At 45.9% G+C, this 17,131-nt stretch overlaps 1 protein-coding gene across 1 annotated transcript in view; it reads right to left on the reverse strand.

Moving 5' to 3' along the window:
* Positions 1-17,131, reverse strand: part of FBXW8 (F-box and WD repeat domain containing 8) — a 57,426-nt gene that overhangs the window by 7,433 nt on the left and 32,862 nt on the right. Inside the window, 3 exon segments of the mRNA XM_032128335.1 lie at positions 1,096-1,223; positions 10,513-10,722; positions 12,141-12,337. Coding sequence (XP_031984226.1) covers positions 1,096-1,223; positions 10,513-10,722; positions 12,141-12,337 — 535 coding nt within the window.

The following is a 17,131-nucleotide window of genomic DNA, read 5'->3' on the forward strand; positions in this document are numbered from 1 at the left end:
CAGACATCTACTCTGCTATAAAGGGGAGGGATATCAACTCCAGCTCCTCTCCTGTCACCATGCAGGAGATCAAAACCAGAGGTAGTTTTACTGGGGTGCTTTGGAAAGCCAATTATCTGCTTTTAGAGGGAAAAAACCTCCCAGGGATTCAATTCCACTTGTCAAACTTCAGCTATTTCCTTTCTCCTCCTTGCTGAGAGTGCGAGGTTTGCTCGCACTCCCTATTCACCGGGAAGGGAAAAAAAAAAAAGCTGTTTGACAAAATAATCATTTTTGCAAGCTGCTGCACTGGCGGGACAGAGGCCTGGGATTTGGCAGAGGGAAGTACCCGCCTTCCAATCTGATCCCAGCACCAGAGCAGAGCACCACCTGCAGCCTGGTGCCCAGTGTGGAAAGGAGGAGGGAAGGAAGCAGGAGCCATTAGAGACTGGCTCCTGGCCATCCCACATCTCCTTTGGTGCACTGGATCAGACCCCACAAACGACTCGCCAAAAAAAGGAAATCTAAAAATTGGACTCAAAGGGTCTTTTTAAGCACTTTAATCCTTTCGCACTGCCTGTTCCCAGCGCGGCCATTCCTGGCACCAGACACTGAGCTGGGAAAATCCTACTCCCCAAGCCAAGGAGTTAAAGAGAAAGCTGCTAATCAGCTAAATAGAAGCTGGAATCTGTTCATATGAAAGTCTCTTTTTTTCTCCGTCACCTGAGGGACATCACAGTGTTCCGAAATACACTCTTGACATCATTTGGCAGCCGGGCCCATCTCATCCTCTGTGATTCATCCCTTAGGTTATTTTTTTAATATCAGAAAGTGAGCTTTTAAATGCCAAACTCATTTTGCGGGTGGCGGCGGGGAAGTGGAAGATATTCCAAGTGGTCTCGCTGGGCTGTGCACCAACTGCGTCCACCAAATGGCTCCGAAAGCTCCTCTTCCCGTGGAGCTTCCCCAGACAAAGCACACTGACAGCCACATCCAACTATTACCTAATAGTTTGTTCCTCAGCTTCATGGAAACATGAGAGGAGAAACCGATTCCAGCAGGGCCAGAGGTAGGACAGGAAGCTGGAGGTGGGAGACCGGAGATGGGAGCACCTACCTTCTGTCCTTGTTGCCTGCCACCAGCATGTTGGGGGGACTGTTGTGGAGGTTGACACATGAGAAGTCACCTATGGAGTTGCCCACCTTGGTCACGCACTGGTTGGTTTCCAGGTTGTAAAGAAGGATCTGGCAGGAAGAGAATAAAACACCTCAGAAACTGCGCAGGAGCACCATGACAATGTTTTGCTGCAGCACAAAGCAGAGGTGTGACCACCAGAGGTGTTCTGCAGGACTTGGTGTGTAAAACAGAACCAAGAGACAGAGCTATCCCCATGAAGAGAGGCAACAACACCCTCAGAAATAAGGAATTTATAAGCCCAGTGGGATCCAGCAAGAAGCAGTATGGCCAGGTACAGCTCCCAGGCAAACCACACGGGACAAATCTCTCAGGCTTACAGGAAAAGCAAAGAGTTTCCTCATCAATGTTAACATTTGACAGAGCAGTAAAAGCAAACAGCAGCAGCCCTGGGGAGGTTTGGACAGATGGACAGTGAGAGGCAGATCCGGTCAAGGGCAGCAGGAACTGCAGAGCAGAGCTGACCACGGCCCTGCTGAGAGCCTGGGTGCCCTCACACACACAGGGAAATGTCACATCTGAAGTGGCAGCTCAGATGGGAAAGGCAGAAAAACAACTCTGATTTTAGGCAGCATCCGAGATGATTCAGTCAGAGCCTGCATGCGAAGCACGAGCTGTTCCCCGGCCGTTCCCACTCCTCTCCTCAATCAGTTTAATCACAATTGCTGTCCTTCCTGTGGGGCCAGATGAGATGTGTCTATTTGGGCCTTCCAATTTAGGAGAACAAGTATTTTTAGAAACAGAAAAATGCACTGGTCAAAGCCCAGTGGAGCTCAACGCTGCACCTGGTCTTCTATAACTTCATAAAGATGATTAAATTTCATGGTGATGCTCGTTTAAATTAAAAGAAACCTTGTGACCATGAAAAGAGTTAATGGTATTGGAAACATCAAAAAAACCCTACAGCTTCCATGGCAACATCAGCGTGGCCATGTCAACGTCACATCAATATTCTTTACTTCTAATTTGCTGATTACAGCCACGTGCAGCTCAATAAATATTGCACTATCTGGATGTATTAGCTCAACATTTGCCAGAACAGCAGCACTGATGCTGCCTGGCCTTTTATTTCCTATCTGTGCCATTTTAGAGATCTGAAAGGTGAATTAAGAGAGCAGGAGAGGATCATTTGGTGATGGAGAGCGAAGCTTTAAAAACCTCGAGGAACAGGGCAAAGAGAGGCAGAGAATTTGCAGGTTTCCTCCACCTGCCATTTCTCCCAAGACCAGGCAAATTCAGACATATTTCAGCACCCTATCAGGATCAACACATCCACATCCAACTTCCTTAGGTGTTCCTAAGATTTATAATCTCCAAACTAGCTCTTTGTGGAGCTGTCGCAAAAACCATGGCATTTTTCATCCTTAAGACCCAAAAAAACCAAAGCAAGGACAGGGTTCCCTTTGCAGGGAAATTTAGGACATAAAAGTAAAATTGAAATAAAAATTAATTTAAACTTCCACCCCAAGGAAAAAGCTGCTACAAACTGCATGGAAATGTTAGTGTCTGAGCTAAAAAGCAGTTTACAGCCTGTTCTCACTTCAGCCCAGCTCCCAACAGCTCAGTAACCAAACCCACAGATAATGATGTTCTGGCAAAGGCACCTCCAAGGGTTTTCAGTGCAAAGGAAATTAATATCTGTGCCTGGCAACCCAAACTTCTCCTTGGAAAGTCTGGAACAAAAGACAAAGTCAATAAACTGCTGAATTCAGCTGAAGAACAATAAACGATGGGGTCAGGAGCGATGGATTCCAGCTCCCAGTTGAGCCCTTCCCAGCTGGATGTTAAAACTCCAGAGGGGAGAGGGCCAAAAGCTGCTTTCTTAAAAGTCCCCTGGGGCTGATACTTGCAGTGAACATCCACAAACTATTAATTTATCTAAACGACCAGAGCTCCCATCCATGCCATAAACACAGGATACATACTTGAACATCCAGTCATGGCCATGAAAGGCTGGAATGAAAAATTGCTTCCACGTAGCACTGAAAGATTCCCCTGTTTTCCACATCTTCTCCTGCCCACAGCCCTGTGGCAAAGCTCACAGGTAACACCAGGTGGAAAAATGACTTATTTCTTCTCACATTGTAGGTGGCCACCAATTTAAAGTGTTTGCATCTCACAATCTATAAGAAAATAAAAGTTCACACCCACAAAAATGGAAGAAAAGCTTTTATCATCTTCTCCTACCCCCTTTAATTCCTTCTCTCCTCATGCCCGTCTCTATTCCTTTAAAGATTGTTTATTTTAACAATCAACAGGATTGGTGGTTAAAATAAAATTTATTTTCAATTTTATCATGCACAAATATCTTACTAACCAATTAGCTCCATCACTGGAAGAGTCTCTTTGTGCTCTTCAGTATCCAGGTTTTGTCTATCTCAAAATTCAACCTGTCTTGAGCAGTTTTATGGCCTGCAAATGAATTTCAAACCTTTATCCTCCCCAGCTGATAAGTAAAGAAGCTAAAAGCACTCAGAATGCTGAAGTCTGAATAATAATTTCCTGGAGACAGGGCTTTAAAAGCACACTGATGACAATTCTGAAGTTGCTGGAACACCTCTGATGGGCTCTCCTGCAATATCCCAAGGCAAGAAGGATTTTCCTTACAAAGGCCAAGGAGAGAGAATGGAAATACCTGGTCAACAGGGACTTGAAATAAGGGCCTGTGTGTTAAAGGGCAGATAAAGCATAAGGTCTCTGGGAGGTTTATAATCCTATAATGCACACTGCAAAGGGATTACCCTTTTAAAGGTATTTATAATCCTATAATGGACACCCAAGCCCAGTGACCTAATAGGTACCAAACTGAGGGAAGTGAACCAAGAGCATTTGGGTGTGAAATGAAGAACCCTGGGATAACACACTAACGAGCAGCCCTGGCCCCACTGGGATCTCAGGGAGGAAAAGCTTTAAAGAGGCCGTGCAGCCAGCACCGGGATCCGATGCCCCAAATAAGAAGTGTCACCTATTAACACCGGCCAAATGAAAAGTCCAAGTTGTTGGCCAAGAGCCAGGCAATCTCCCTGAATGCTTAATAATTCAACAAGCCAGGAATAGCCAGAGCACCTTCAGCATTCTGTTTAGTTAAAGACCACAGAGATTAGCAAACACATTATCCATCTCCGAGGCGATTCTCTCCCTGTTACAAGTCCCTTAACGACCTTTACCATCCCTCCCTCTCTCTCTCTCTCTTTTAATAAGGCTGAGCAAATGGGACTTCATTTTAGCCCACTGCCACAGACTGGGGGCATTAATTATTCATGCCCATAGTCTCCCCTTTGTTAAGGCAGTGCATTAGACTAATTCCCCTCTTTACTGGGCAACTTGGGCACGGCTCAACCTGGGCTGCTCTTCTGGGAGGGCTGCGCCGGGAACGGCAAATTCACAAGCCCAGGCACGGCAAGAAAGGAAAAGTTACTGTTCTGCACAGAACTGCAGAGCAGTGGGTACAGGGCACTCTCTTTAAATGCTGTCCAAGAACTCATGAAAGATGCCTGAAATTAATTCCCAAAGAATTAAAGGCTCTGGAGCCAGAAGAGCTGAGCTGTGAGCTTTGTTACATCTCGCAGCTAAGTGAGGTCAAGCGTGGTCGATGCACTCTGCTTGAGATACTTCCAAGAAAAACCAAGGAACTGAAGGAAATGCTGCTGATGGAACTCTTCCATGCGTGTCCAAAGCCCCAGCAGGTGTTCTGGGATGCTGCGTTGTCAGAGATGTCTTTTTTGGATGGAACATTAAAACAACAAATCCCTGAGCACTTGTTATCAAAGAGCCTGTGGTACTTTCAACAAGAGCTGGGGTGTCCATCCCACTGTCCTGGCTGGGAGCCAGCACACGCCTGCTCTGGGGGAGAGCTGCTTTCCCTTTCCCTTTCCATCCCCTTCCTGCCTCCTGTCCAAAGGAGCAGCACGGAGAGTGAGCTGTGGCTCAGAGCTGGGTGAATCCCTCTGTGTGTGGGGTGTGTTTGGTTCTTATTTCGATGCAGTGTTGCAGGGAGGATCATAAATATCAGCAAAAAGCATTTTGTAAAACCACATTCAAACCCTACATCCTTCTCCCCACTGAACAACACACAGGATCCATTAAAGAACCACTTTTTCAGAAAGAACTGTCCAGGATTGAGGTTTCTGTCATTTTAACTAAAATAAAACCACCCTGAGCTGCTCAGAGTGGCAGAGGATCAAGCAGCAAGCCTGAGAACAGAATTTACATTTATTTTCAGATTATGTTTCTCCCCCTTTCCTTCTGTCCAGCCCTCTGCCAGTTGGAAAAAACACTGCCTGAATACACACAAATATTGCCAATGAAAAAAAAAAAAAAAAGTCGTGAAATTCCAAGTCCACCATAAATAAAAAGGGATCTGGTTTCTGCTCAGGTCAAACCCATCCAATCCAGAGGGTACCTACAAAAGCAGGAATATGCATTTGTGAGGGAACTCATCAAATTAACGACAACATATGGTCCACACTGCTGCAAGTTTGGATTTTATTTCTAAAGGAAAAAAAAAGAGTATTTTTAAAGTTTACAAGCCCCAGGGGCACATTTTCCCGGTGCAAATGTATTGGATTGCCTACTGTAAATATGGCACATCACGCTGCAACAACAACAAAAACAATTTGCCTGCTAACAAATGCAAGGTCAGCACGCTGATACTTGTGCACACAGATAAGTGTTCTGGCTCCATAAATTTCAAGATGAGCTAAGATTTAAAAGGAGCAGCTGAGGGAGACAGACAGACAATCAGAGAGGAAGAAAAAGAGTAAATCAAACACGAAACAGCCAGTTAAAAAAATAAATAAATAAATAAATAAAGCAGTTAATATCCATGAATAATGGATGTTTGATTTAAAAGCAGTTTACTCCAATATGATGTAATTTTTGACAATCAGCCAGAGAGACTATTTTGCAAGTTCTTGCCAGATATAAGTCATTGTGGGGAGCTGAGAACACAAGCACTTCTCTGAGCATGTGGAAAATTGACTTTCATGCCATCCGAGAGGTGACTTTTCCCTGGCAGACGCATGCGCTGGGCACCGCCTGAAAACCCAAAACCAGCAGAGCCCGCACAGCTCCCGGCAAATCCAGCAGGAAAAGCAGCTCCCTGCTCCTCCCCATCCAACACCTGCTGCACGAGTCACACACAGAGCTACAGACAAGTGGAGTTTGCTTTTCCCTTTGAAGTTTCCCTGTGCCTGGAGTTGCAGAGCGAGGCTCCAGGCTGGTGGCAAGAAGGGGAGCCAAGCGCTGTGCCGGCGCTGCCAACGCACCTGCAGCCCTGGGCACTGCCAGCCCCCGGGGCTCTGCCAGCCTGGGATGGGCTGGGATGTGGGCAGATGTCTGCTAGGACCTGGAATGGGGTCACCAGGCTCGTTTGACTCGTGGCTGAAGCCTGGGCTAAGAGCTCCAGGGCCCATGGGGAGCACGTTGTGCTTACCCACTGAACCACCCACGCACTCAAAAAGTCCCTCTAGCCCAGGGACAGGTTTTCCCTAACCTCAGAGAAACCTTATCCCGTGGAGAAGGGAGGCAAGTTGAACCTTAAAAACTGAATTAATTCCCTTGGTTTCATCACCTGGAATATTCGTGGCACATCCTAGCAGCTGTGTTTTCCAAACCTGAGGCACCTACCTAGGCTGCCATGCCAATTTTGAGGCACTCCCACTATTGTACAAACAGGGGAAAAAAGCAGAATGTCATTCATGTCAGCCAACAGAAAGGGATTTGTTGATTATTTAGTTCGTTTTTTATTCATTTATTTATTTTAACTTGCAAAATTATTCCTGATCATTTCTTCGATCAATAAATCATGCAAAATTTCGACAAGGAAAAGTTCTGAACTCTCTGCTGGTCTCTTTTTCTTGTAGTGGCCAACACAGCTCAGCTCCTTGGAGAGTTTTACCTCTCTGAAGTGGTACCAAGAGTTTATAAAGAAAAAGGTATTGAAAACACCTTTCAACACCTCCAAAGATCTGCTAACACCCTGCAACTCCTCAAAGAGAGACATTTGGGCAAGTTCCATCTGTTCAGGCACCAGTAAGCCCTGCCCTTCTACTAGTATGAAAACAAGAGTCCATAAAGATGAATTTGTTGAAAATTGGGCTATATACAACGGTCACAGGGGTTAACAGAAGCGAAAACCCCCACATTTTTAAACAAGGAAAAACTACGATTAAAAAAATGGAAGTCTCTGGAACTCTGTGAGAACTGGAGACATTTGACATCAGGAAAGACAATGCAGCTTCTCAGTCAGAAGGATTTTAGTTAAAATAAAGTGCAAAAAAGATGTTAAAGCTTCTGTAAAGAAGCTATGACCTAAATATATCATCCAAAAATGACTGTAAAGTATGAAACTCAATTTAAAGGATTATTTACTATTGCCAGAGAAGCTGGGGATGCCCCTGGATCCCTGGAAGTGCCCAAGGCCAGGCTGGAAGGGGCTTGGAGCAGCCTGGGACAGTGGGAGGTGTCCCTGCCCATGGCAGGGGTGGCACTGGATGGGCTTTAAGGTCCCTTCCAAGCCCAGCAATTCCATGATTTCAAATTTGTTTTCACTCGTTATCAGTTCCCAACAGTGGTTAATTCCACTGGATGCACTCACACTTCCAAGCAGCTGAAGAATTCCACGGAAACACCAAATCCAGGAGCAAACCCAGGCAGTGTTTCACGGCTGCTGAGAGGAGCCAGGTGAGCTTGAACACCTTTCACCAAGTACAAGCCAACCAGCAGCTCCAAAGAGCTGCAAAAGTGACAGCATTGACAAGCAGCACCCAAGAGAGCTGATCTCGACACATCCACAGCCTTCTGCCTCTGAGCTGGAGCTTTAAACCATCCCTTCCCTCCTCTCTTCCCCATCCACCAGTCCTGGGACCAGGTTCCACAAAGCAACCAAACCCACAGCTGAACTGTCCCTGATAATAGCTGTAATAGAAATTCTCATGCATGCTGTATGAAGCTGCTTTGGTGGAAAAACCTCCAAATCCTCCTTGGTTCATTATCTTATATCCCCCCCAAGAACTGCTGAGTACGTTAAAAATTTTGAGCAGAATTTGAAATACAGGAGAAAGTTGTGTTTGAGGGTTTTCCCTCCCATCTCAGGAGAATAAACACCTCTAAATTTCATAGAAATAATCCACAAAGCTCATCTGAACTACAGTAGGAGCCCAGACTTACCTGACAGCAGATTCAGGGAAGGTTATAAAGGCAACAGCTATGAGAAAAGCTTCAGCCACATCCAGATTGCATCAGAAATCAGACGAAGTCAAGCCTAACGTTCATCCTGCTGCCTCCTTACGAGGGTTAGATCCTGACACAGAGAGGACCAAGGCCAGTCTGTGGATTTAATCTCCCCCATGGTGTTTAAACCCAAAATTCCAACAGGTGACTGCCCAGCCTTGGTGCTGGTGCTGCAGCAGCTCTGTGATCACGGGGCTCCCAACTGCCTGACATGGGGGATGTGTCACTGGCCTGACATCATCCCTCAAGGAATGTCCCCTGGATGCCCTGGGAATAAGGATTTCCCCTGTGGGTCGTTATCTGGGTTATTTAATTAGCCCGGCACAAGCCTAGATGGGAACACAGATCTCAGAATTTGGAACTTAAGGGAAATGATGTATTTCATGTTGAATTAACAGAGCTGAAACAACGAAATCTTTCACAGCTTGACTTAAAAAAAGAGCTCCAGGAGCACCAAAGCAGAAGAACTTTCAAGAAACAGCATCATATTTGGGTTGTCTGGTGCTACTAAAGTGCAAGCTGAACTTCTCAGGGATGAAGCATTTCTGTTTTCCCCTCCATCCTGCACGGGTGTCTCTCATCTGACAGGAGCCAAGTCTAGGCCACGGATTTGATGTTTTCCTCCTCTCCGACATAAAAGTTCTCACAAAATTTATGCCTCAGATCTCAGCTCTGCTGTCAAACACGGCTAAAATTAGAAAACGATTAAAAAAAGAGAGAGGGAGGGAAAAGATGGTTTCCCTAAGTGTTTTCATCGGGAAGCAGGTTACTAGGCAGGGATTGCGAGAAGAAAAATAATAACCCAGAGGAAAACAAAGAAAGCCCCAAAGTGGGGAGAAACACAGGCAGCAGCCAAGGGGGCTGGAATCCTGCAGGATTGCATTTCCAGGAGGGAGAGCTCTCCCAAAGACAGATTGTCACCGTGTGCCCAGCGTAATCAGCCGCTGCAAAGTCCCTTCACGTCTGGGCGAGGCCGGTAATTATCATAATAGACATTAGTAATTAATTTCCGGCGTGATGTCAGCTGGAGCAGCAGTGCCAAGGCAGTGTCCTTGTCACACCCCCCGGCTGTCTGGGCCCATCTCCCTGATTAGGATGCACCAGGCTTAATACAATCTGCCAGCAAGAGCAGGGCAGCTCAGGACTAATTTAGGAAAGATGTCCGGCTTTGCTGAGCGGCACTCGGGGCCTGGGGAGGTTTCTCTGTTCCTTTAGGAGGCACAGAAGTGATCACTGGGGTAATGCCCACAAATGAGGAAATTTTACCTCCTGACCTCCCACCTCCGGAGGGAAAAGAGCTGGATTAGGGCAGCAAAGGAATTAATAAAGACAGCACAGCTTGCAGCATCTCAGCCCTCGAGGTATTCATGGTGAACAGGGATTTTAAGGGGAACGAGATGAGCTGGACACATTTGTTCCTAACTGAGGAAGTCCTAAATAAAGCTTTCCCTTTCTAGTCGCTTGCCAAGGAAAATCCTGCGTTTTCACACTGCAGACCACACTCCTTTCATCTGGGTGCTGCCCTTCTGCTTCCTTCTCCACCTGCCTGAAGCACCCTCCTTCCCTCCCTGCTGACAGCCTGAAGTGTAACACAACAAGGGAATGCAAAGGGAGTGGAAAAGGGAGGCAAGACGCAGGAAAGGGACAGGAACTCTTCCCAAGGCATCTGGAAGCAGCTCTCTTCACAGCCTGGGCAAATACTCGAGCACACAACACAAAAAGCATCTTCCTCCTAAGGGTGTTCATATGCCTGACACTGCTCAGCATGTCCTCACCAGAAAGGCTGAGGGATGCTTTGGGCTTTTGGGTTGTTTATTGGGGTTTTTAGGTGGGTTCTTTGAGGTGAGTTCCCCTGATGCCACTGATGCAGCATAAGCTGACTTGGGCCTTGCTGAGGAGCAGAGGTTGCAAAGTGAACTCAGCTGGCTGAACAAGAATCCCTCACTTCAGCCCACAGAAGAACACAAAGAAGCATGAGATTATTGCCTTAAATTGTCTTCTCTCTCCTGTCAAAAGCTGGAGAGCGGGGAAAAAAGCCCTCAGCACGCACTCTTTTTTCCTTAATTACAAAGGTATAAAAATCTTATCAAAAACCAATTACAATACCTGGTTGGGCTCATTCAATAACCAGCCAAAGGTTTTGATGCCAAAGGCCGCTTCATGAGCAGACACATCGAGGCAGGTGACAGGCTGACCATAGACAGAGTGGAGAACTTTGCCAGGATCTTCTGCTTTCAGGAGATAGACAATGTCCTCTGCAGCTGCCACTGCCACTGGGCTCCCCGTGACATCTGGAACCAGATTAAGGAAGTTGACCTAAAAAGAGCAGACTTTTTATTTCTATTACAGTCAAAAATTCTTTTGCATCACTACTGCCACATGCTGAACTGAACCAACTACTCACGTGTGTCCTGAATCACCTCAATTATGGATTAATTCCACACAAAGACCAAGTACCAAGCTCATTTCTGAACTTTTGCAAGTTTAGCTCCTAGGGTGAAATTCAGCTCACAGTCTTTCGAACGAGCCCATAAAGAACCCAATTAATCAGAGCACATTACAATTAAACATCCCAAAACATCACCTCAAAGAAAGGAGCAAGACCCAATGGCCTCATCCTGAAGGACAGAAAGCCTCAAGGTTAAAGCACACAAAGCAAATATCATGGCTGGAATGTGAATAAGGTGCTCCAGAAGAGGAAACACATTGATATAACTGATGTTTATTGTGCAATCATGTAAATACACCCTAAATTAACACAGAGGCATCACAGCTCTAGGACAGCCCAAATGTCAGACCCTAATCCTCTGTCCCAAGAGCACGCGGATGGTGCTCTTCCCATTTCAGTGAAGATAGGGCTGGAAAGTTTCCCCGTGGGAAGGGTTTAAACTTCGTAACAGCTGATTTCTAACCCAGCCTTGAAAGAGAGTGTGGGGTCCTGAGTGTCTGTGCCATGGAGCAAACGGACTTGTCACAGCACACAAGTTAAATGGATCCAACTACAGTGGAGTGGGTGGTGCTTTTGCTAGAAAATCTCTTCAATTAACAAAATCCCCCAATATTTTAAGTACTGACTTCACTTGAGGGGGGATTAATCAGGAGTGGTTAAAATTACTTCACACCCTTTAACTGCACAGCTTCTTCCTACAGGAGAGAGGCTGCAAGACTCAATTATTCCTACACACTTCCCCTTTCAAACAAATGTTGATACTCTGAGACAAAATAAAACTTCAGAGAATGAGTTTTAATTACAACTCTCAAAACTTCAGTGACAGAAGGTGCAACCTAAAGAAGCTGCACGAGTAGTTACAGCTTCACAAGTGCCACTATTAGGCTGCCTGCAATATCCTGCCTCAGAATTAATCAGATAGTGTGGATCTGGAATGAGACCTGGAGTTTCAGCTCCAATTCTACGCGAGAAAACTGATTTACAAAATGAGCCAACTTAGTTTACTGTTGACAAAAAAACGAAAAAAAAAAAATTAAACCCAGCCAACCTCCTGCACCATATGGACTTGTGCTCATTTTCACTCCTAGTTTAAGCCAGCATTTCACCCTTGCTCTTCAGGGATGGAAGGCTCATCCCTTAACCTGCTCCGAAGTCAGAGCCTCAAGCTGACAACGCCCTTATCTAGTTCAGGCTGGAAGACTTTCATAAGATCCATCTTAACCCTACCAAAATAATTAGTGGAGCAGGAGCTGCTGGAACGAAGCAGAGTAGCCTGGAGACTCACCAATTTCTGGATTTCAAATGTTCCTGGGGTTTGCCAGAATCCTTTGTCATCGGGGCTCTCCACCTTGACCTCGAAGCCGGACGCCGTGGCCACCGCGGTGCCGCCCGGGGCCAGGGCTAAGGCCTGGATGCGCTGGTTGTGCTGGAAGTGATGGATTGGCTCCCGCCCCAACAGCAGGCTCCAAACACTGACAGTCCCTGCAAAATGGGCACTGGGGGTTAGCTCAGGCTTTGACACAACTTTCAAACAGCTGCAAATCGATCTGGTGGAACAAAGGGAATAGACAGGGAAGAGATGAGGGCAGGAAATCGGAACTTCAGGATGCTGTGGTTCCTCTGACCACGGAACAGGTTCTGAGGAAAATTCATGTGCTCTGGCCTGAAGCTGAAGGAAGAGATGTACAGATCGGATACTGGGAAGGGATTGTTCCCTGGGAGGGTGGGCAGGCCCTGGCACAGGGTGCCCAGAGCAGCTGTGGCTGCCCCTGGATCCCTGGCAGTGTCCCAGGCCAGGCTGGACATTGGGGCTTGGAGCAGCCTGGGACAGTGGAAGGTGTCCCTGCCCATGGTAGGGGGTGGGATGGGATGGACTTTAAGGTCCTTCCCACCCAAACCCATCTGTGATTCTGTGATTCCAGGCTCTATTGCTCTGTAACTTATTTCTAATTTTGGACTTTCCAATAACATTAATACCCACCTTGAGGAAGACTCTTGACTTCTTTCACACTTCCATGTTTGGAGATCAGATGTAAACAGACACCTGAATTTTTGTTCTATTATACAGAGGCCCTGAATTACCCCAAAAACCAGTGAGGAAGAACCCACACTCAAATTTTAAGTCACTTTGATGCACAATTCACAGAATCACAGAATATCCTGAGCTGGGAGGGACTCACAGGGACCACCCAGCCCAGCTCCTGGCCCTGCCCAGACACCCCAACAACCCCAGCCTGGGCATCCCTGGCAGCGCTGTCCAAACGCTCCTGGAGCTCTGGCAGCCTCGGGGCCGTGCCCATTCCCTGGGGAGCCTGGGCAGAGCCCAGCAGCCTCTGGGGGAAGAACCTTTCCCTGATATCCACCTAAACCTCCTGACACAGCTCCAGTCACTCCCTGGGTCCTGTCTCTGGTGACCACAGAGAAAAGCTAAAGAATACAAATCCTAAAGAATAAAGGAGTGTAAGTCAAAAGACAACATATTTGTAATTGCATTTTTGCCAGCCTGGCTCCCCAATTCTCCATTTAAAAGCATCATAATCGGAGTAAGAGCAACCTGAGGCAATCAGGAGGGAACAGAAGGGAGCTGGAGCCTTCTGGGCCACCTTTGCACTGAATTAAGGAGAAGCAATCTTCCAACGTGACAGGCAGGGCTGGAGAAGCCTCCCTTGCAGTGGAGCACGTTAATGATGAAATGATTAATGGCAGCTCTTCCTTCAGAAGGAGACATAAAAGCCCTGACAGACAGCTGTGGATGGGCACCGCTGCCAGTTTGCAAACACTCCTCCTCAGTCCCAGAGGAGGTGAAGCAAGAGTGTGGTAATGAAACTGCACATAGTGAAATGGTAGCTAAATGAGTTTAAATTGATTTATGTTAGCTTTTGTAAAGATTATTTGGTATCTGGAAAGTGCTACCCATGTGAAATAATGCAGATAATCCTTAAGATCCCTGTCTAATGGCACTCCCACTGAATATTTATATTCCTCACCATGGGAATGAGTACCATAATGGGGACCATTTTTGTTTTATTAGGGATGAATATTTAAATTAATCTGCTATTTGCCTAAACAATTAGCCGCCTCTGTTTGTTTACACAAAGCCAAAACTGCAATTAGGCTTCCATCAAAAAGATAAGTCCCGACTAAAACTGTCCCGACGGAGTCGTAAGGGCTCAGAGCAGAACTTCCCAAAATTACTTCTTAGCATAATGGTAATTATGTTAATTGCTTGAAAGGTAAATAACTGCTGAACTGGGTTTGCAAAGCAGACTGGTTGCACACACTCAGCTTAAAACCAGTTAACAAATCCAAATGGGCAGCACAGGCTCCATCCCCTCCACCCCACACCAGGGCTGAGCTGAGGCACCTCTTCCCTAAACAAAGGGATGGGTAAGAGAGAGATGATTGAACCAGGCAAAGATGATTGAACCAGGCAAAAAGCCCCACGAGCGATAGAGTGACAGCAGAACATGGGTGTTAGAACTGGATTTTCGTGTCACACCACGGATTTGGCTGCCAGGCTCCTCCAAGCAGGAGGATTTTTGATTTTTCTTCAGCAGTATGTTTATCCCAGTTCAAGACCAGGTTCATGAAGGGGGAAAAGCGAAGCTGATTTGTTTTCAGTGAAGCCTTTTGTTTACACATCTCTGTGCTGAGCATTTCAAAGGTCTGACAGTGTCTTAATGGATGAGAGTTCTGGAAAATAACAAAAATACTCTGACCACAGGAGCAAACTGGGAAACCCAGAGCTCAGGGTTCTGCTCTCTAACTTTGGGCAACAAGTCACTAATAATTATTATCATTACTATTATTACTATTACTGTTATTATTATTATTGCTGCACCTCAAACATGACAAAGAGGTGACAGAGAAATAATAAAATGCAATAATAAAACTGCTTCAAGACAGGTACTTTTTTGTTTTTTTAACCAGATATTCAACAGCAAAATCTGTCCAAAATAAAAGGTTTTAACCAGGCAAAAACAGAGCGTGAAACATCTGATACATGATATGGGCAACACATTCCTGGTAATATAAGAAAAAAAAAAGTGACTTGTAAGGTCCCAAATTCACATGTAATGAAGGAGCACGAAGTAAAGAGTAACAAGGAGAGTTCAAAGAATATCCTGAGTTGGAAGGGACCCACAAGGATCGTGACAGAAGGAAAACAGAAAAAGCAAACACTCCACTGGATTTATAAATAGGTAAAGCTGCTACGAGGGCTAAAAGTGCTGCTCAGAATATTCTGCATTTCACTACAGAAACAGCAAAAGGTATTTATGGGCGTGCAAGTCTTTGCAGCAGTCAATCATGTTTGGGTAAGAGCAAAAAATCCTCCACCATTCCAGTTCAGGTTATTAGTGTGGCAGCATAAAAAAAAATCAGGCTAAGATTTAGCAGTGCAGATGAGATCACTGCTCTCCAGAGTCTGTCTTCCTGCCTCCAGCACTGCCCAGTGCCTCATTTCCACAGCAAGTCCTCTGCTAAGGTGAAGTTAAGGTTGCAACCATACGTTATCTGTTTTTTATCTTGAATACTGGAATCTTGAAAGTGTTAGAAGGTCATTAAATCAAAATTATAAGCAGCACTTTCACGGCACGCTAAAATCTGCACCATAATCATGATTATTCCAACTGAACTCCAACAATAACTCCCCAAAATTACTCAGAATTATGAGCAAGCTGGAAAATCATCCTGGCTCAAGAGAACAAGGGCAAGAAGCTGCTGCTGCTGCTGTAATGCTGACACTCGACATGACAATCACTGCACCAGCCTTGTTTATACACTCTGCCCCAGATCCGACAAAAAAGTCAACTCCCAACCCAATATATTTTTGAACTGTGGCCTGATGAAAGGTCCATTGATTGCAATTCCCTCCAGGTTGGAAGGTACTTGGAGAAAACACTGAGCATGAGCCTGTTGTGCCTCAGAGAGTGCAGTGCTGATCCTGACTGATCGCCCAATTTCGGCAGCACCAGCCAGCCTTGCACAGCTCTTGCTGTGTCAAAGGTGGGGGGCTGGAGGCTCCTCTCCCTCCATCAGCAGGGCTGGGAGCACAAAAGGCATCCTGCAAAAGCAGCTGTTACATCTATTTCCCCTCAGGTTTCTCTCTGCATTTGCTACAAAATTAAAACAAAACCAACTATCTCTCTTCCTGTAAAATCCCCTAATCCTCCGACAGGGAAAGGCAGCACAAACACAGAGGCAAACAGAGTTAAATCTCATTTGTAAATATTATCCTGGCTGTGTCTGGCAGCGTCACAGAGCCTGTCTGAGCCCCTCCTGAGCTGGGCACAGCACAGGGCACTGCCCACCTGAGCTGCCTGCTCCAGGAGGTTGGGATGGGAGGGCTGGATTTGGGCGTGGAGGATCCCAGCTCAGATCCTGAAGTCCCATTGCATCAGCTCTTGTCTGTTAAAACCAGCATTTGCTGTCAGCTAGGGGCTGCTGCCAGCTTTGGAAAAGATGTAAAGCAATTTACACGTGCGTTATCTGAAAAATAAATTTAAAGAACCAGAATTTTGTCTGTGCTGGAGCACGGAACCCAAACGTGCTCGTGGTTTTCACACTCATTCACTTCAGCTTCTAAACACAACTGCGTGGGAAGGCCAGAAGCTGCTGAACTCACATCATCTCCACGATGTTTGTCCTGTTTCAGAGTTGTGGTCTTGCCACTTCTACCCCGATCTGAACAAAATAAAACTCCTTTTTACCTTTTGAAAACTCTTGGACTTGATGATCCTTGTGGGTCCCTTCAACTCAGGCTGCTCTGTGATTCTATGGCTCCTTAGAGGTGTTTTTTTTTTACTCCAAAGTAGGAACATTAATTTATTTATAATTTTCAGCTATATCATATCTCTATGAAGTACAAGCAGTATAAGAAAAGCATGGGTGGAAATGAGCAGCGGCCTGGAGTATCGAAACTTCTTATTGTGAATTCTGAGTTTTCCCTAAAAACATTTCTACTCAGAGGAGCCAATTTAACCTTAGCAGACACTTGAAGTTCATTAACCAACAGTTTACATTTAATTTTTACTTCCAGCAGGTACTGAGGGTACAAAGCAGTGAGAGATTAGTGATAAGATCAGTGATAAGAGCCTTGCCTTCACCCTACCATTACCACACCAGTTCCCACCAAACGCCCCCAGATTTTACCTCCACCATGTGATACCAACCCTGGGCAGTCCCTCAGAGAAGGCACAGACCCTATTTCATTCCCAGCATGGGGAATGGGATGACTGGGATGGGAAACCACACTCTTGCTCACCCAAACCAAGA

The sequence above is a fragment of the Corvus moneduloides genome, chromosome 18 (assembly GCF_009650955.1).
Source record: "Corvus moneduloides isolate bCorMon1 chromosome 18, bCorMon1.pri, whole genome shotgun sequence".
NCBI lineage: Eukaryota > Metazoa > Chordata > Aves > Passeriformes > Corvidae > Corvus > Corvus moneduloides.